The sequence below is a fragment of the Asterias amurensis genome, chromosome 1, assembly GCF_032118995.1.
Source record: "Asterias amurensis chromosome 1, ASM3211899v1".
Classification (NCBI taxonomy): Eukaryota; Metazoa; Echinodermata; class Asteroidea; order Forcipulatida; family Asteriidae; genus Asterias; species Asterias amurensis.
In genome coordinates this window covers 27,989,227-28,010,713 of record NC_092648.1, presented here as the reverse complement: position 1 = coordinate 28,010,713, position 21,487 = coordinate 27,989,227, and the positions used below count along the sequence as shown (strand labels likewise).

The 21,487-nt window shown below is 39.1% G+C and overlaps 1 protein-coding gene across 2 annotated transcripts in view; it reads right to left on the bottom strand.

The window, feature by feature from the left end:
* Positions 1 to 364: 364 nt before the first annotated feature.
* LOC139935386 (uncharacterized) overlaps positions 365 to 21,487 on the bottom strand; it is a 65,432-nt gene continuing 44,309 nt past the window's right edge. For both annotated transcript variants that reach the window (XM_071929951.1, XM_071929960.1), the window contains exons 30-49: positions 20,364 to 20,525; positions 18,719 to 18,880; positions 17,976 to 18,137; positions 17,279 to 17,488; positions 15,962 to 16,654; positions 15,380 to 15,610; positions 14,168 to 15,036; positions 13,642 to 13,789; positions 13,280 to 13,400; positions 12,606 to 12,739; positions 11,868 to 12,108; positions 11,233 to 11,423; positions 10,364 to 10,561; positions 9,079 to 9,315; positions 8,267 to 8,437; positions 7,070 to 7,273; positions 6,468 to 6,649; positions 5,394 to 5,535; positions 2,982 to 3,185; positions 365 to 2,694 (exon numbers count right to left, since the gene is read on the bottom strand). In XM_071929951.1, the coding sequence (XP_071786052.1) occupies positions 2,531 to 2,694; positions 2,982 to 3,185; positions 5,394 to 5,535; positions 6,468 to 6,649; positions 7,070 to 7,273; positions 8,267 to 8,437; positions 9,079 to 9,315; positions 10,364 to 10,561; positions 11,233 to 11,423; positions 11,868 to 12,108; positions 12,606 to 12,739; positions 13,280 to 13,400; positions 13,642 to 13,789; positions 14,168 to 15,036; positions 15,380 to 15,610; positions 15,962 to 16,654; positions 17,279 to 17,488; positions 17,976 to 18,137; positions 18,719 to 18,880; positions 20,364 to 20,525 (4,826 nt within the window). In that variant the 3' untranslated portion in view covers positions 365 to 2,530. The remainder of the gene's footprint in view (positions 2,695 to 2,981; positions 3,186 to 5,393; positions 5,536 to 6,467; positions 6,650 to 7,069; positions 7,274 to 8,266; positions 8,438 to 9,078; positions 9,316 to 10,363; positions 10,562 to 11,232; positions 11,424 to 11,867; positions 12,109 to 12,605; positions 12,740 to 13,279; positions 13,401 to 13,641; positions 13,790 to 14,167; positions 15,037 to 15,379; positions 15,611 to 15,961; positions 16,655 to 17,278; positions 17,489 to 17,975; positions 18,138 to 18,718; positions 18,881 to 20,363; positions 20,526 to 21,487) is intronic.

The following is a 21,487-nucleotide window of genomic DNA, read 5'->3' as shown; positions in this document are numbered from 1 at the left end:
CTCTCAAAACCCACTTATTTAGATCCATCTATCCATCTAAGCTCGTTACAGTTTCAGCTATTTCATCCAACTTAAAATTGAAATTTTTTATTGACCACACTTTGTCTTTCTATAGTGTGTTTAATTACTTTTATGTTTCAGCGCTTAGAAACATGGTATTAAGCGCTATACAAATGCATGTTGTTATTATTATTACTACTTATTTATTTTTTTGTTTGACCTACCCAAACCCCAGAATTTCTGTTTTGCTAGTAAAAATGGGACGATGTTGCTTTTACAAAGAAAGGTTTGAGCTTGTTGAAAGATTCAGGTTACTGTTATGTTTGTTTTAGAACCGGGTTAAGGAAATTGAACCTGACTAACATTTTACCATTTCCTTTGCAAATTTACCTCTTTAATCAAAATTCTTGCGCATGTTAAAAAGAACTTTAAACCATCACATAATTAATGATAAATATACAACAAGTTACGTTAAATATCGTGAAGCTTTTAACAACTTTATAGTAAAACAAGAATGTCACTCAAAACATCAGTTTGTATGAAAATGATGAGTTAAAAATCCTGAAAGAAAATACAACCCAAAATCACTACTGTTTGGAAAACTTAACGACCTAATTAGGTCGTAATTAATACGTGTTTCATGATCAAAACCAGCTTTCTTGAACCTTACCCTGACTTTTGATATAATGATCTTGAGAACTTAGGTACTTAGATTTGCTGTAGTAGGATTGTTCAAAAAGTGCATTTCTTGATTTTGACCGCTAAATTCAATCGAAGGATTACTTTGATTAAAATAAACAGAGCAGCAACCAAACAGATTATACCCCAAAACCTGCTCACATTATGTTTAACTACTACTGCTCAAAATACTCTGCATACATTCAAAAATATTGGTATAAAAATGCAATTGCCTAAAATGTTTAACAAAAATACTTTACAACCAGAAAAGTCTGCGTACTTGATTGGCTCACTCGCCTGCATTCTGAAAAAATAGCATTTTCTGTATAACTAAAAATGCTTTAAGCTAACAGTTGAATTAATTATAATATTTGTATTATTGGTTAGTTAACTTCTCTCCAGGTGTTCAAAAAACTTATACACACAGTAAGGCTATATGAGGAGGTTGTATTTGCTATGTAATGGATGTTTATAGTCGGTCGCGCGATGGTGCTTGATGGAAATCTTGCGCGCATCCTAAGACTGAGGCCTAAAAACTGTGTCTTTTTATGATCGCACGTCAAGATTTCCATCGTGCGACCAACTATAAACCGGCCTCAACAAGGGTATGTCCCTGCACACCAACTACAAACTGTGACAGCGTATTGGGTGTTATGCTATGGAAAAATGTGTGACAAACTGGGTTTCAAGCTCATGTATAGTTTGCTAATCGGATGATCCAAAATCAGCCAATCACATTGCAGTAAATTTACCAATCAGAACAATGAGTTGAACAATTTATGACCATATAGGGGGAAGTGTTTCTTACTACCAATCACAGACCGTGTTCAAGGCACATTTTGGAGGCAGCCACTTATTTGACACTTTGTCATCACTTTTCAATTACAATGGATGTGGAAAGAAAACTGTGACAACTTTAAGGCTTTTTGTTGTCACCCACCACTTTCACCACTTTATTAGATGCATTTGTGTCAGGACAAAAGTTTACAGCCAACGTAACAGGTCACTCTTTTGCTTTAAACCGTCATATTTTCAAACTTCTAAACTAATGTTAAAACAGCCCTGATATACACACTTTATATATCATAAAAAGATTGCCTCAAAACAACAAGATATAAAGATTGTAAGTTGGCCAAGAATTTCTTAATATAACATTTAAAAGGTCTGCCATACTTTTGTGATGTTCCAAACAAAAATTGTATTTATTTTTTCTATCCCAAAACCTACATCTAAAACCCTGTATGATATAAGATGGTAAGCTTCCTCCATTTTTTTGTTCACTTGAAAATGCACCCACAATGGAGATCAATGACATGTATAAGTCGAAAAAATTGAGGCTCCCTACAAAACTCACAAAATTTCCATTTGGTAACTGCATCACTGCACTAAGCACTGACGATTATGACAGTTCTTTTCCTGTATTCAATTTATTTAGCTGAAACTTTCACAGCCGACTTTTACTGTATCTTTCTTGATATTTGTGCCTACAAATCAGCATTACTATGCCCAAAACCACACAATGACCCTGCCTAAAACCTTGATGTTTGGGTTCATTTCTTGTTCTAATTCTTGTATAATTAGTCTGTTGTTTTCTTGCCACCTTAACAATTAATATAATGATACTCTGAGTAGGTAAGGCGCAATCAATCCATTTATCTTGGTTTATCCAGTAAAGGGACTGTGTAAGTCTTGTGTAGTTTCAAACGTTGCAACCAGTTCAAAGTGTATGATTTTGTTTACTTCACATTTTAATTAAACTCATTAGTTAGAAGTTACATGAGACTTGCACAGTCTTAAGGACTGATAAGCGAGAATTCAGACAGAGGAACCGGAGTGGCCGGCATGTGGTCCACTACAGACGGATACACTCCTCTCTGCTGACTGATCCAGTATACAGAGTGGTAAATCCTCGTCGGCAGGTGTGGCAGAGTGTAGCGCCCTCTTGTGACTGGTAGGTTCCAGTGGGACACTCTCGGCAAGCGTCTCCATCATCAAACGTACCAGAAGAACAAGGAACTGAGTAGAAAGACAAAACCAAACAACATTTTACATTTAGAAATATGCTTCATTCTGTGTATATTAAGATTAATATTACTGTGTGGACTTAAAAGTTAACTCTCGGAAAGTCCATTGTACCCTTAGTTATCTAACAGTGCTGTCAGTTCAAACAAATGGACAAAAAACATGTATCATGTTAATCACTTTGTGTCTGTGTTAAAAAATAAAAAGATTTCAAGCATGACTTCTAGTAAGATATGTCCCTCTTTGTATGAAGGAAATATTCAAAACACTGTAGCACTTACCACATCGTGCGTCCTCCGGATCAACTTGAACCATTCCGGATTGGCAGACAGGCACGCCGAAGCTTGAAGATTTATTTGTGTCGATGTCATATGTGTTACTGTCAATGCTGATGGCAAAGTGACCACCCACTGTCTGGTTGACGAGATAACTTGCACCATCCTGAAGCTCACTGATTGCTAACACAGAACTGCTATGATTTGCCACTGGTGATTTAAAAGGAAAACAATAACGAAATGAATAAATGAACCTTTACACACCATGTTGAACACCATTTGGTAAAATCAACACCTAAACCATTGGTAAAATCAACACCCGAACCATTGGTAAACTCAACACCCAAACTATTGGTAAACTCATCACCCAAACCATTGGTAAACTCAACACCCAAACCATTGGTAAACATAACGCCCAAACCATTGGTAAACTCAACACCCAAACTATTGGTAAACTCATCACCCAAACCATTGGTAAACTCAACACCCAAACCATTGGTAAACATAACGCCCAAACCATTGGTAAACTCAACACCCAAACCATTGCTAAACTAAAACACCCAAACCATTGGTAAAATCAACACCCGAACCATTGGTAAACACAACATCAAAACCATTGGTAAACTCATCACCCAAACCATTGGTAAACTCAACACCCAAACCATTGGTAAACTCAACACCCAAACTATTGGTAAACTCAACACCCAAACTATTGGTAAACACAACATCAAAACCATTGGTAAACTCCACACCCAAACCACTACTCAACACCCAAACCATTGGTAAACTCAACACCCAAACCATTGGTAAACTCAACACCCAAATCATTGGTAAAATCAACACCCAAACCATTGGTAAACTCAACACCCAAACTATTGGTGAACTCAACACCCAAACCATTGGTAAACTCAACACCCAAACCATTGGTGAACTCAACACCCAAACTATTGGTAAACTCAACACCCAAACCATTGGTAAACACAACACCAAAACCATTGGTAAACACAACACCCAAACCATTGGTAAACTCAACACCCAAACCATTGGTAAACACAACACCCAAACCATTGGTAAACACAACACCCAAACCATTGGTAAACTCAACACCCAAACCATTGGTAAAATCAACACCCAAACTATTGGTGAACTCAACACCCAAACTATCGGTGGACTCAACACCCAAACCATTGGTAAACTCAACACCCAAACCATTGGTAAACACAACACCCAAACCATTGGTAAACACAACACCCAAACCATTGGTGAACTCAACACCCAAACTATTGGTGAACTCAACACCCAAACCATTGGTAAACTCAACACCCAAACCATTGGTAAACACAACACCCAAACCATTGGTAAACTCAACACCCAAACCATTGGTAAACTCAACACCCAAACCATTGGTAAACTCAACACCCAAACCATTGGTCAACTCAACACCAAAACCATTGGTAAACTCAACACCCAAACCATTGGTAAACTCAACACCCAAACTATTGGTGAACTCAACACCCAACCCATTGGTAAACTCAACACCCAAACCATTGGTAAACTCAACACCCAAACTATTGGTCAACTCAACACCAAAACCATTGGTCAACTCAACACCCAAACCATTGGTAAACTCAACACCCAAACTATTGGTCAACTCAACACCCAAACTATTGGTGAACTCAACACCCAAACCATTGGTCAACTCAACACCCAAACCATTGGTAAACTCAACACCCAAACCATTGGTCAACTCAACACCCAAACCATTGGTAAACTCAACACCCAAACCATTGGTAAACTCAACACCCAAACCATTGGTTAACTCAACACCCAAACAATTGGTGAACTCAATACCCAAACCATTGGTAAACTCAACACCCAAACCATTGGTAAACTCAACACCCAAACTATTGGTCAACTCAACACCAAAACCATTGGTGAACTCAACACCCAAACCATTGGTAAACTCAACACCCAAACTATTGGTCAACTCAACACCCAAACTATTGGTGAACTCAACACCCAAACCATTGGTAAACTCAACACCCAAACCATTGGTAAACTCAACACCCAAACCATTGGTAAACTCAACACCCAAACCATTGGTAAACTCAACACACAAACTATTGGTCAACTCAACACCCAAACCATTGGTAAACTCAACACCCAAACCATTGGTAAACTCAACACCCAAACTATTGGTCAACTCAACATCCAAACTATTGGTCAACTCAACACCCAAACCATTGGTAAACTCAACACCCAAACCATTGGTAAACTCAACACCCAAACTATTGGTCAACTCAACACCCAAACCATTGGTAAACTCAACACCCAAACCATTGGTAAACTCAACACCCAAACTATTGGTCAACTCACTGGTTACAACGTTCATCAAATGTAATGTAGGCCCCTACTTACCATGTTCATTAGTGAGGTTGTTGGTATCTGGAATATGTACAACATGCTCCAATATGATATTGACTGTAATAAACTTCTCATCAACTGATCGCCTACGTCGTCGGCCTTGTGGTTGAAATACAGAGGGACTACAGCCATTGACCTGAGGGGTACACAAATTGATCTTGCACCATAAGCAAAAATATCAACTTCTCCAATGCAGCCCAACAAGCTATGGCTGCCTACGTCACATTTTATGTTACTTTTATAACTACCTGAGACAGTTCATCCATTTTGATTGGTCGAAAAGAGATCACTTGGCCATGTTTAAACATGCGATATTAACATGGTGAAGAGTGTTTAAACATGGCCTGAGAAAATTAAATCACAAGAAGGCACTGTCACATGATTGCCGGAGTGTGCAAATTTACTGGCCCAATTTAAGTCGGTGGGTTGCACATTTGGCTTGCCCAAGTTTAAACTAGTGTGTAAGTTTAAACTTGTGTGTGATAGTTTGACTTTTTTAATTTATAAGTAGTATAAAAAGTACTTTGCTCTCAACATGGATAGAAATTCAACATAGGTATCAATGTAAGCTCAGGCAAAGTGTCAGATTTGTTCTCAACATTTAAAGGTTTTTTAATGTTTTTACTAGAAAGGTATCTATGAATGGGAATTAGAGTGACTCAGTCTTGAAAACCTGCAGGGTGATGGCCTTGTGAACCTCCGGTTCGCAAGCCAGGACCTTCCTGGTTTTAAGCAGCTCTTTTATTTTTAAACAGCTGTTTAAAAGACCTCTCTCACCCCCACTAATATGATTAACATCAAATCAAATATTAAGAAAAAAAGAACGAACCAAACTCAATGACAGTGAAACTTTTTGCAATATCAGAGCTCACAATACAAGTGTTCTAGTAAGGGCCAGCTGGTAGAGGGCTTCATTTCATGACTAATTAATACTGTATCCGCCTGTATTCGTTTAAAGAATGGATGACAAAAGAGTCTTAATGAACTTCTAGAGCCTAGATTTGCTCTGTTGAAGCAATAGCAGAATCAATGCTCATTGGACTCTATATCCTCCTGCAATGTACACACCTTAGACTGCTTGACAGCGCAGGCATTGTCCTTGACACACTTGATAGAGTTAACACTGGATGTAACTGCATTACTGACTTGCTGATATACCATGTTGTCCTTGGCCACATCGATTCCGTTACACACCAAGTTGTCGTATTCCATGACTAACTCCAAGGCAAACTTGGATGGTGGTTTGTAGTCTGTAAGAAAGACACACTCATTACAGTACAAAACCAGATGTATCCTTTGGAAAGTTAATCGTCCAAAATAAAACCTATTAAAAGAATGAACAGGGCCCAATTTCACAGAGCTGCTAAAAACACAAAATTTGCTTAGCATGAAATTTGTGCCTCGATAAAAACAGGATTACCAACAAAAGTTCCAGGTGATTTTTAGGATAAGCAAACAACAGTTGAATACCAGTAACAAGCAATGTGCAACAAATGAAATTTTGGTTGGTGATCCTGTTTTTACCAAGGAAGAAATGTCATGCTAAGCGAATTTTTTGTGCTTAGCAGCTCCATGAAATTGGGCCCAGGTGTCCACCCTAGTCACCTACTAGTTTTCCCAGTAAGTAAATTTCTGAAGAAAAAAAAATTCATTGGGAAAGATTGACCAACCTGTACACTTGGGGAAGTTGACTCTTGGGTTCGCATCCGTTTCATGTGACCACTGGTAGTTGGTAGATGGACCACAGCTATAAGCTGACAGAATAGCCCTGCTGAAGCCATAGCCTTTGAGGCATGAGATGGTACAACTCTGCTCTTCACCGACAGTCTCACAGTGTAGCTCTCCATTCACCGGGTGGGTCAAGATCTTACAGCCTGAAATCATACAGGGTTACAGAATTAATGTGATAGAATATTATCTCACCTGTAACTAACAAAAAAAACAGTCTTATTTGTTTGCTTTTATTCTCATGGTCCAAGGTTTAAGTTTCCACTTTTGTTTTTAAATATCTCTGAAAATCAAACAAATTTTGATGTTTAAAAAAAGCTGAATTAGCTGCTGAAGGAAGTATCACTGCCTAGGTTCCATCCAATTAAACCACAATACTTGTGTGTTTCCAAAAATACGAAAACTTTCTGGGTGTTTAGTAGAACTCAAGTTTTTAATCAAATTCTGATAAATTTACCCAAAGTTACTCATTTCAAAGGCATTTCTTATGACAAAAGCTGTTCATTCCTTGAAGATATTGCGTCATTGTAAAACACAGCTGACAGACAAGTTCAATCGTCATCTTTTCTTACATAAATTATCATCTCACTGCATTTCATCTGAGCATCTGGTAATTACTGAAGCCAGTTTGTGTGAAGAGGGCATGGCTTACTGTGGAACAGCATCACACGATCAGGATAGTGTCAAGACCTTGTAATATTCAGACAACTATATACACATTCCATAATACTTGTATGTTTATAAAAATTTTAAAAAACATTATGTTTGGTACAACTCCATTTTTTAAAATTCTGATAAGATTACTCAAATCACTTTAGGTTATCCTGCTGGTGAATCAAGTCTGCAGCTTAAAGCTCCAAAATTGCCACTTTGCAAAAGGAACGCATTTCCTTTGTTCAAAGGCATTTCTTATGACAGAAGCTGCTCATTCCTATAAGATATTGTGTCTTTGTCAAACACAGCTGCCAGGAGACAAGTTCAATGATCATCTTTTGTTACATAAATTATCATCTCACTGCATTTCATACAGGCTTCTGATAATTGTTGATGCAAGTTTGTGTGTAATATTCAGACAAGCATATACAGATTATAAATCAATTTTGAATTCAGGAGAAACTTCTAAGATATGGGTGACTTACTTGGGCATGGTCCAATGTTGCATTGTTGGGTTTCAGTGACAGCGCCAACACAAGGATTACCTCCATGAGCTGGTTGGGGGTTGGTACAAGTACGTTGATGTGACTGAGTACCACCATTACAGGACACACTACAGACACTCCAGTCACTCCAAGCAGTCCAACCACCATCAACTGTTAGGGTCAGGAAATAAAATACATGTATCAGATTAGCAGAGTATCTATTTCCCTACATCTACCTCTGTAGGGAGGTAAGTAGTTCTAAGGGTTTATGAAAGGAACTTTGGAAATCGCAAAAGCAAAATGTCATTTCCCCAAACCCAAGCTTTATGGCTCTAGCTCCTGGTAAATAATGTTGTGGTTGTGTGATTCTATGAGGCACCAAAAGACAGATCCAGCAGGCTCCGCCCAAGACGCACATGTGAGCAAGAACACGTGGGGCTCTGCAATGCCTTTCTGCACAACTATGCCGCGTGCGCCAAGCATACGCGCACGCCTGTCGGACCTTAGTGTCGGACATTCAGTGCATTGTGATTGGTCATTACGCAATGGGCGGAGCTTAATGGATCGGTCTATTCATATGCTTAGTGAAGTTCTGTGTTTTAGGAGTTCTAGAAATGTTGGCACAGGGAGAGCTGCTGCTTCTGCAATGTTTCTATACTCAACAATACAAACTCAAGGTTTTAAAAATTGTATTATTAAAGGGTGAGGGAAAATTATTTTGAAAAATATAGTTTGGTATCCTTGTCAATCGTGTGAAATTTCAAAGATTCCAAGATTTTTAAATACCAGTATTTGTAGTTTGATTAAATTACCTTTTTCAAGCTCACAAAGTTGTCCTGAGAATCCTGATGGGCATTGACAAGAGAAAGTTCCTATACCATCCACACAGCTGCCACCATTCTCACAAGGTGCTGGTGTTCCACAGTCATCGATGTTAATCTCACAGTGTAGTCCAGTGAAACCAGAGGAACAAAGGCAGATGTAGTGACCCAAGTCATCTTTGCAGGTACTGCCAAACTGGCATGGGTTGGAAGCACAGTCATTCACCACTGTAAGGATTGGGTTACAAGATAGAGCAATACATCAATGGAGTTTGGATAAGTGAAGTCATTCCATCCTCTAGTTTGCTATAGAAACCTAAGAAAATATTGTTTTAATGGAGACCAATGAAACAATGGTTTAAAATTTGTCAGGGATTTGGTGTACTTTTTCAAAATATGTGCTCGTGAACTTTTGGGGCAGTCTTTACTTTTTTTAAATATTTTATTTTAACAGTGATTCACATGGGAATTTCCTTGGAAGATTGGTGCTGTTTTAAACTTGAGCTTTCAGATTGAAGTAAAACTTGTCTGAGTAAACCGACTACTGGGTATAAGATGATTTTAAATAGAGCCTCACAAAACTGTCATTGGTTCTAAACATTTAAAGAATTCATATAAATTCACACAACCACACAGGGACTAGAGAGCAGAAAAGTCAGGCCCCTTGATGGGTCACAGCAGTATATCATTTCTTCACTCAAGGAATTGCACAAACAAACAAACTTTGATAAAATGTCTCTTCGATACCACAAAAGCTGCTATATGAATAAATCGATCTGTTGTGGAGCATTGGGAACCTCACTAGTAGTACGAGCAGCTTGTCTAACTAACAATTTGTCTTCTGACAATATAAGTTGTTACTAGCAGGCATAATATTTGGTTCATTGAAAAATAAGGAGCATTTAGTCAAGTACAGGGGCTGACATAGAGCTGCTGTGCACAAAAATTGAAATAGCGTGAAATTTAGTCCTTGGTGAAAACAGGATTACCAACCAAATTTCCTTTTGTTGCATAGTTTGGTTACTGTTATTCAGCTGTTCTTTACTTATTCTGAAAATCATGTGGAAATTTGGTTGGTAATGTTGTTTTTATCAAGGAAGAAATTTCATGCTAAGCAAATTTTTGAGCTTAGCAGCCCTATGAAATTGGGCCCGGTACACTCGGTCTAATAATGATTTTCCACAAGAACAACAAAAGGAAGAATATCATGACTCTACTAGCAAACATCAGAGAGAGACTTCAAGAACACTGTAAACACAAAACCCAATCTATTTACCGTCACACTCTGAGGGGGTCTGAATCTGGACTCTTCCAAGGGACGCTGTCTGGAGGAAGTCAGCTGCTGTGATGACATTACCAGGGTTTACAGAGCCACAGGTACTAGCAAGGTTGCTAATCACTGACCCATCTAATGCTGTGTCCCACATGTTTACACCACTTACTGCACCATGTAGCTTACTTGATGAAGTGGATGCTGGTACGAAAATTCAAACAGTAAAAAATATTCACACAGATTTGTTAAAAAAAAAAATTCAAAATGTTTGTTGTTTTAAATACCAACAAATTTATCTGACAGTAGTTTTGTCAGTTTTAGGGACACGAACTAACAATGTAAAATGTTAACAAGTTTGTTCAAAGACTTTATTAACATCACAACAATTTTATGCAATCAAAATGGGAAAACAATGAACTTTTCTGTGAAAGCGTCATTGATTATGGGCCTTCTGAAAAGTTTTGGCAGGAAGTGCCTGGCTTAGGGAAAACAACAGTAACAAAATGAAACATCCGCGTCATCCTGCTGATGAAAACCGAAGTGTCGATCAAAAGTGTCGATTATAACACTTTTCAGTGTTGTGATCAAAAGTTTACCTAAATTGTATCTAACTACCAACACAGATGAACTTTCACGCTAACAAAGTAACGGTAGTCTAGTTGGTAAGACACTGCTCTAGAATTGCAAGGGTTGTGGGTTCGAATCCCACCCAAGTATGTCTATGATAATTTTTCACAGGACTCGGGAAAGTACTGAGTAAACAGTGCTAACACACATCGGTGTATGGGTAAAAATCAAAATTAATATTCTTTATCCCTGATGCAAATTTAACATCTATTAAAGTGAAACATAACCGTCTTTATGCAACTCACCTGAGCCTTGTATCTCTCCAAGTGTGAACTTCCCTCCACTATCGATACGGTGACCAGGTCGTATTAGATGTTGGTTCTGGACTACATGACCATCTGTATAGATTATCAGATTCCCTCCGTGTTCATTCCAAGAGACAGCAAGATGATGCCAAAGATCGTCGTTTACACTGACCATCGTGGAATACTGGTATCTAGGATATGAACAAAAAGGGAGTTTTTATTATATGAGACACTTACATAGAAATACAACACTAAGACCAATGTGTGAACTAATGTCTTTGAGGCTGTTGTGTGCAGACATTTTGTCTGGAATGGTCCATTTGACCTCCTTCCTTGTCAATTTTGCAAAAGTTGCCTTTCAAAAAAGTTGCAATGCAAAATGATTCATGGAAAAAGTCATTAAGTTACACCTCCATGGTTACAGGTATATTCGTGCCTGGGTAAGCTTGGGTGCCAACACCAACATTAAGAACACTTTTTACCATGTCCCTACTACACGTCTAATCATGGCCACATGATCTCCTCTCAACCTATCAGAATGGATAAACAGGCTGGGGTATTTATGATGAATAAACTGGAAAGTAAACAACTATATCAACAAAGTTCACTAGAACCACAAGGTAGATGACTCTTACCCCTTGATAAAGATAGTCAGGGCCTGAGGATTACTGATGGCAAACTGGGCAGCTTGAAGTGTTGGGCTACTACCTGGTGCTATGTAGGACAGTATTACTGCATCGGTTGACGATGAGCGGGTGCTTCGAATCCACAGGGACAGGGTGAAAGCTTGCAGGCTCTCCTCCACGGCTTGCTCTATGGTGACAAACTGGCCGGGAACATTGCATCGGAACACCATATCAAAATGACACGGTTCAACTGTCAACATAAAAATGATGTTCACATCTTGGTTTTGTTTTTCTTTCTTATATTCAAGTAACACCACATTCATGCTGTGTCTGCATTGGCAGCTGCGGCTATGGCTGCGGCTGTTGCTAAGGGTGTTGCTATGGGGCTCTTATGCTTGAGGATGCTTAACACATGAGGATCAAAGCCACAGCCGCTAATCCAGACACAGCCTGAGGCTGGAAAGGCAAAATAGTCTGACACTTTTGTATTTCAAGAGACAATATGCATTATTGTTAGTCGACACAGGGAACAAAGAAAGTGAGAGACCAATGGGTTATCTGTCCTCATTTTGAACACTTACCTTTTTTGGGACCTTTTTGGGATTAAATATTCATAAATTTACAAATGAGTTTTTCAACACATTTTTTGTATACATATAACTGTCCCTCAGTTTGATTCTGAAAGTGAAAATAAACAGAGAATAAAAATTAACTTTTATTTTTAAATGAAATAGTATCATGTCTTACAATCGTTGCAATATCTGCCGACATATCCTCGTTGACACTTGCAGCGGTACTCATTTAAGCCGTCAATGCACTGAGCCCCATTTTGACAGAGATGTCCCATACAATCATCAATGTCTTCCTCACACTGGTCCCCACTGCAGAGAAATCAAAGCACAGGAAGCATCTGAATGGAGGCTACTATTGTGGTTATAATTCAGTACAGGCGAGTCACCCGAGACTTTATGCAACTACAAATTTACATCATACAAAAAAGAAACAATCAGAGATAATAAATGATTGGTTTTTCAATGAGTACCTTAGTTCTTAGCCTATATTTTTTTTCACTCAACATAATATTGTAATGGACAATGCGAGTGACTTTTACTTGAGCTAGCAAGAGAAAGGGTGCGAGTTTATAATCACAGACTGGTTAACAGCCTGCCCGCCACAATGTGGAAGCAATTTCAAACCCTGCTCCACTCAAACCCCAAAGTTTCCCTAAAAATAAAATAAACCCTCAAAACCAGCAAATATTAATGCTATGCCAACATAATTTTGAGTTTGTGAATATTAAATTTTGGTTTAAGGTGTTTGTACAGACACAAGGCACTTTGAGATCAAAGCATAATTTACTTATGCATAAAATTTAAAGGAAACTTGTGATCAAACATTATTTGTTGATGAAGTTGACTTACGTGTAGCCAGGTAGACAGAGGCAGGAGTGAGCGTTCAAACCATTGATGCATGTACTTCCATGAAGGCACGGGTCAGGCTTACAGTTGTTGATTTCAACCTCACACCTCACACCTGTGAAACCTTCATGTGGAAAGACACAAATCCTATTAACATATTAGACTAAGTGGAAAGATACAAGTATTAACACATTAGACATTAGGTGGAAATTCATATGAGATCAATTGGGTAGGGACTGACAACCCAATCCCCATATTAAGACTAGCCTTAGAATATAACCCTTATGCCATGATGATAGCTGATAGACAGACTAACAGAAACAATCAAGTAATGGTTAGTTTGAGGTAAAAGCAACTTGATTTACCTTGTGGGCACACACAGTGTTGAGTGCCGAGGGACGATGGGACACATTGAGCATTGTTCTGACATGGCTCAGCAGCACAGATATCTAAAGATGTCTCACAGTGAGTTCCAGTATACCCAGCACTGCACCGACATGTATAACGATTGGCCTAGCATCAACAGAAACAAATAAACAGGTTTTGATCAGAGACTTTTAAACCAAGCATCAAATCCACATAGACATTTATAACATGTTGTTTGTAAGGCCAGATGTGTTCCTGAAATCATCTCAATATATTCAGCATTAAAGTGGAGTGTCCCAGGCTCATGGGGAATCGTGCTGTGATTGGCCAGGCTGGAAATCCAACACACACTCAGGAACTTGGTTGAACATAACACAGTTCCAGCTTGTCAAAAACTGCTGGCAAGCTGGCTGCTTAAAATGGAGAAGTATTACTTTGTACAAGGTGTACTTTTCTAGTGACATGATGATCGTCATAGAGGTATTAAAGGTCAACATATTTTAAATCAGTGCTTGAACTCTTTACCTGATCAATACAGCTGGCTCCATTTTGGCATTGGTGACCAACACAATCATCGACATTCGTCTGACAAAATAACCCTTCAAAACCAGTTGGACATTGGCAAGTGAACCCAGCCTCATTAGCATTGCAGGAGCCACCATGCCTGCAGGGGTTTGGCTGGCAGAAGCCTGGGTTGATCTGACAGTGGAGGCCTCTCATCTTATTCACACAGCTACAGGTGTAGGAGTTGATTCCATCAATGCAGAGGCCCTGATTTTTACAGGGATTGCTGAAGCATTCATTGATGTTGACTTGACAGTCCTGGCCAGTAAATCCAGGCTTGCATTTACAGGTGTAGGATTGCAGGCCATCGATGCAGATCCCAGAGTTTTTGCATGGGGAGTTCAGACAGTCATCTACGTTGATCTCACACTGTTCACCGATCCATCCGTCTGCGCAGTTACAGGAGAACATATCAACCATGTCATAGCATGTGCCACCATTGGCACAGGGGTTGGATTGGCACTCATTGATGTCAATGCTACACTCACGACCAGTGTAGCCTGAATCACATCTACAAAGGTACGATTCAATCCCGTCAATGCACTCACCGTGATCGCAAGCACTGGGGAAGCAATCATTCTTGTTGTTCTCACAGTAGATCCCATTGAAACCAGAAACACACTCGCACAAGTAACCATTGATCCTGTCCACACAGGTGCCTTCATTCTGGCAAGGGGACGACACACATTCATCTATTTGAATATTGCAAAGGATACCAGTGAAGCCATATTGACATTCACAGATAAATGTATTATCTCCATCAATACAGATTGCATTATTGGCACATGGCTTGTTGGCACAGTCGTCAAAGTTGATTTCACAATATTCACCTATTATGGATAAAGAAAACCAATATAAATTATCTTTTAAAATTATCATCAAAACAAATAAGATAAGTTGGATTTTAAACTGTGTACAGGGTTAATACAATCTAATATTCTAATAAAGACAATCAGGATAAACTGATCAAATAATGATCAAGTTGATTCAACAATGGCTTTTCTTAGATCTACATGTATCAACTCAAGAGAATTTGATGTATTGGTGTGACTGCAAACATTACTAAAACACAGAAACAAACTTTTTTCTCGCAACAAAATTAAAATGCAAAGTTCCTGTTTCCCTGTGATATGTAAAGACTGTCATTAGAAGCATCAGCTGATTTCCACTCACCAATGAATCCATCCATACAGAGACAGAGTTCGTCACTAGAGGGCGATGAACATGAGCCGCCATTAAGACAGGTAACTCCTTCGAGGCAAAGGTCCAATTCAATCTCACAGTCTTGGCCTGACAGACCAGCTGGGCATGTGCAGAAGTAGTCATCCCCTTCGTCTTCACACGGTGCGTCATGGTGGCAAGGATTGGGGCTGCATAGATCACTTCTTACTTCACAATTCGGTCCTGAAAAACAATGTGAATTTACATGGTTAAGATGCCTAATACCTTGTAGTTGTAGACGCTAAGCTTAGTAGAGGAAAGACAGTCGCTATCAGGTAAAGGCTACCTCTACGATGGGAAATGTATACAGAACATTTCAAGTGGTACCAAAGTAAACAAGAGGTTGGTGGAGGAAGTTGTCTTTGTTAGGGTATCATGCAGGTCAGCCTTTTCTCAAAAAGAGGTCGAAATGAGTCACGTCTTATTATCAAAGTTAACATATTGTGAGGTTACCTAAGACTAAAATCCTCCACTATGCAAAGCCAAATATCTGTCATGCTTGAAGATGTAATGACTAGCCAGATTTATACTCACCCTCAAAACCATCTGCACAGATACACAGATAGCTATTGATGCCATCGATGCATGTACCATTATTAGAACAAGGCTCATTCGTACATTCATTCAGGTTTGTCTCGCAGTGAAGACCTGTGAACCCAGGCTGGCACTCACAACTGTAGCCGACACTTCCAGTGGCTTCTTCAGAGCACACACCATCATTGTTACAGGGATTGGGATCGCACAGATTTAGATCCAAATCGCAGTGAACCCCTCCATGACCACGAGGGCAGGCACACTGATAGTGGTCATCTAAATCTTGACACGTAGCCCCGTTTGCACAGGGGTTGACAGCACATAGGTCCATATCTATCTCACAGTTGTCTCCCTCATAGCCTGTAATGCAGGAGCAGCGATAGGAGGCGTTTCCATCAATGCAGGTGCCACTATGCTGGCATGGGTTAGATACACACTCGTTCATGGAAGTCTCACAATTATCACCTGTGAAGCCAGCAGCACAACAGCAGAGGTACTCTTCCTCACCGTCAGTGCATGAACCACCGTTCAGACAGGGTTGGCTTAGGCATTCATTGATGTTTGTTGCACAGGTGGCACCAGTAAAACCCACATTACATGTACATGTGAACCCATTGGTCTGGTCATTGCAGGTCCCACTGTTCTCACAAGGTGCATCAATGCAGTAGTCTATGTCAATAGAGCAATCATCACCTGTATGTATCCAAAACACACAAAATTACATCAGGAAAACAATCAACAAAATGCAAAATTATATACTTAGCAAAGTCACCCACAACAACAAAATCAACCCCACCTAGCAAGCTCCCATAAATGCCAACGACTGCCCAAACCCCCCCGAAAAGAAGTTAAAAAAGAAAAAATGATCATCTAGGAAACAAAAAGACAGTGAGATATTGGTTTTGATCCTGAAAGTGCTGTGCTCTTACATGCCTATTCTGTGCACTGTTTTGGGAGTCAAAATGTACACAAAGGAATTAACTCTCAAACTGGTGGAAATGCATTGTGCAGAGGTGCGTCCTACATTGATTTGCTGAAGTTTTCTTTTTCATTGATTACCGAATTTGTAATAATAATTTAAACATTTTGAAAGTTGTTATTGTCTTAAGATTATCTTTGTTCAGATAAAACATTTGATATTAAACAGTTGATATATTTAATCAAGAGTAAGATGCTGTGTCAAACTCATCGCTAGCTTGATGCAAAAGTTCAGAACACAACAGGCATTATTTTGAAAAAGTAGTCAGACTATTTATCCCCCTCGTCTTAGTTTGGCTACGATAATATGAGTCAAGACTAAAATGGAAGTCTGGTTACCTTCGAATCCTGTCGGACATAAGCAACTAAAAGCATCAAGTTCATCTAGACAAGTCCCACCATTGAGACAGGAATCTTGTTGACAATCATCCACGTTGGTCTGACAGTGCTGGCCTGTTAAGCCCACTGGGCACTCACAACGGTACGTTCCTATCTGCTCAACACAAGTTCCACCATTCAGACAGGAATCGGCCAAGCAGAAACTTTGCACTGTGGGAATAAATTGACCGTTTTGTCAATATAAACGTTCTGGGCAGCTAATCTGATGGGCTATATTATTGTTGTTTAAAATGCCAAAGGAGTTCTTTCTATTCTAAAGTTTTCAGTTTGTATAAAACATCACATTCTGGACTTCAAAGTTTGAAGGAAAAACCATAATCAGACTGAACTCTGCTTCTAAATATGAAGAAAACAATCATCAAGAAAAAAATATAGCAATGGAATCAGGACTAACAATAAACACTGTTTACTTGTTAATTTTGTTTTTACCCTTACATCTATGTGTGTTTGCACTGTATACTCATTACTTTTTATGAGTTCTGTGAAAGAAAAATCACAGGCATATAACTCGGATGTGATTCAAACCCCTGACCTTTGCAATTCTAGAGTGTCTACCAACAACTAGACCACCGAGATTGCCTGAGAAAAAACCTGATTTTTTTATAATTTTATTTAACAGTAAAAACTGTTTACTTACTATGACACATGGCCGATGTTGTTGCACCAGTGCTTTGGGTTATTTCCCACTCAGGGCATGAATCACATGAACTCTGACCTTCCTCTGACTGGTAGCTATGAAGAGGACAAGAGGAACATGGCTGCACCCCTGTACAGGAAAACGTTCCTAAACCGCACACATCTGAAATAAGGTGTTGCAGAGGATTAAAAATTAACGATACCAGCCTAGAATGCTAAAAGAAGTGGGGAATGAATCTACACATTACACAGCCATGCATGTACATGTACAAGGGTACATGCAGTCCTGCAGAGTTGTGCCATCTTACACAGCCAGTGAAAACTGTGAAAATTATCCCAATATGGTTGGTCCATTTTCCAATTTAAAAAGAGAAGGAGGCTTATTTGTTCATATAATTTGTTTAAAAACAGAGCTTGAAAATTGATTTTCTTAGAAATAGTGACTTACTTCTTTCCAAATATTTTTGAGGCAATAAAAGAAAGAAAAAAATCTTCTTGCAAAAGCAAAGCCCTCATAAGTAACTTCCACCATGCTTCTACTCACTGTTATATTTTACCGTTTAACCATCTGTAGGATAATATTAAAAAGATGACCTTTTTGATGACCAATGATCAAGTATGAAGGCAGGCCAAGCAATGTTTTTCTTTTGGTCCATTCTTTGGTCATTACTTCAGCAAGTTCACTTTAGGAAATTTATAAGCTTTAGTATAATAATTTGATACAAAAACATGATAAGTTCATACCTGTACAATCCCCAACAGTTGAAGAACCCATTCTGGCTGTAGACTGACCGACCGGACATTGCTGACAGTAATTAGACCCTACCACGGCCTGGTACGATCCTTTCTCACATTTCAAGCATGGCTCAAGTCCAGTGTTCGAGAAGTGACCACTTGGGCAAATACCTGAAATATATTTTCAAGTGAAAAACAAAACCAAATGTCGTCAGAAAAGAAAGGTACACAAGTGTTCTTGGCTTCTTCTCCGCTGGGAGAGTTTGGAATGCTAGGGGGCAGCAGACTTGCCAGGTAAACTCTGGCAGAATATTCTCAGCATGAGCACCGTTCTGAGAAAAATAGATTGACTTGGTAAGTCTGCTGCCACCAAGTGTCCTTAAAAGTCTCAAATTGATAGCTTCAGCGGTGGCTATAGTCTTTAGCCAAACTCTCTTAATTTGGGCCTCTGGCTTAACACTTCGGTAGCGGGAAAGGAGATACCCTTTTGATGCAATTATTTTTAATTTGTTGTAAATTTTTATGGGGTTTCATTGTAATTTTCGCCTTCAAACATCCTCAAATGGAGAGAGACTGACAAAAAACGCAATCAATTATAAATCAGTGTGAACTCATCAATCAAGGGTATGTAGAAATTATGAAATTGTTGGCTATATTGTTGGTTTAGTACCGATGTTTCTGACTCTTTTTAATATTTTAAGCACTCAGTGACTGGTTTGAAGTTGGGGAGCGCTGTAATCCTGCTTATTATTATAACAGCAAAACAGGGATTACCTTAAAGGCAGTGAACACTATTGGTAATTACTCAAAATAATTGTTACCATAAAAACATACTTGGTAACACCAACATAGTGCTGTTGATAGTAAAAAACAATATGAGAAACGGCTCCCTTTGAAGAATGTAATTTTCTACAAAGAATTAATTTTCCACTAAAAGTTTTGTATTTGATTTTGAGACCTCCGATTTAGAATTTGAGGTCTCCGAAATCATGCATCTGAAAGCACACAACTTGGTGTGACAAGGGTGTTTTTTCTTCCATTATTATTGCGCATTTCGACGACCAATATTGAGTTAAAATATTCACACATATGTTATTTTATGCATATGTTGAGATACACGAAGACTAGTCTTTGACAATTTCTTAAGGTTTCCAGTGTCTTTATTTTATGTGTAAGGATGTATCAGCCTGCACCTTGGACGTAAACCACTGCTGATAATCTGCAGATAATGTCGGACTCAAATGTAGAATATAATGAAAACCAATGGTGTCAGCATGTTGTTCTCTCTTTAATTTCCCAGAAAATGTTTTAAACGCTATCCCCATCTCTCAATGTCCAATTAAGATCGGGTCATATTTCATAATCATACAGAGCCGCAACTGAATCAGCTTGACCATGACTATCACCCTGAAGGCCCTATCACACAAGCCTCAATAACAACAACGAGAAAGAAAGCGTTATCAATACACGCCCTTGATTGGTTGAATAAGCGAGGGCGCATTCTGTGCTGAGTAATTCAACCAATAGAACCTTCTCTTTGCGTCGTTATCGTTATCGTTATCGTTATCGCTGCAGTGGGACTGGCCTTTAGTGATAGTGTTCTCTTTCCACATATTATGGATCAACATAACACAACAAGTTCAAGAACACCTACCTAGACATTCATCAGCGCTCTTGGTTGTATTCCCGAGTGTTGATGTTCCTGGGGGACACGTCTTGCAGGTTAACTGTGCCTCTTCATCTTGGTAGGATCCTACTGGGCAACTTATACATGTAATGGTTGCACTGTCAAAGTAAAATCCCAACCCACATTCCACTACAGTATAGGGAGAAAATAGAAATCAATATTGAAAGTTTTTTAATAACATGCAACAATTACCTTAGAAACAAAAAGCGAAAGATTTTCACCTGTTACCCTAATTAGTTTCCCTTCAAAAGTATGAAGAAAAGAAAAACAAGATTTTGGGGGTTGAACAAAGAATTGACTAGAGTGGGATTAGAACCAACGACCTACGGATTAACGTGCAGGCGCTCTACCAAATGAGCTATCTAGCCCTATGTTGGCGGTGTCCCTATTTTGTCAATATCTTTGTCCGGGGGTGCCAGTCAGAAGCCATACAACCGTAATCTGCCGTGTAGCCAGGGATCACACCCAAATTCTGATACAACCTGAGTTTATATTGAAATCTGAAACAAAAAGTCGCATCCCCTTAAGGTGCATCCCCTTAAGGTGATCCCTTGGCTGCCGCTTCCCAGGTTGTATCGTAATTTGGGTGTGATCCCTGGCTACACGGCAGTTTACGGTTGTATGGCTTCTGACTGGCACCCCCGAACAAAGATATTGACAAAATAGGGACACCTACAACATAGGGCTAGATAGCTCAGTTGGTAGAGCGCCGGCACGTTAATCCGGAGGTCGTTGGTTCGAATCCCACTCTAGTCAATTCTTTGTTCAACCCCCAAAATTTACCCAGTCAGTTTCCCTTGTGGTTTATATTGAAAAGGAAAACATTTTAGAAAACTAGAAAATCATGATACATTCTGTTCAAATGGAAGACTTTGGAATGCTATGTGGCCGCAGACTTGCCGGGTAAATTCTGGCAAGAAACTCTTTGCATGTCCACAATTCTGAGTAGTGTGAAAAGCCGTGTACAGTATTTTAAGGTTGTTGGATGTGTTTTCATACTCAATAAGAGTATCTAAAAGAAAATAGATTTAGCTGTTATCAACTGAGCCCAATTTCATAGAGCTGCTAAGCACAAAATTTTGCTCACCATG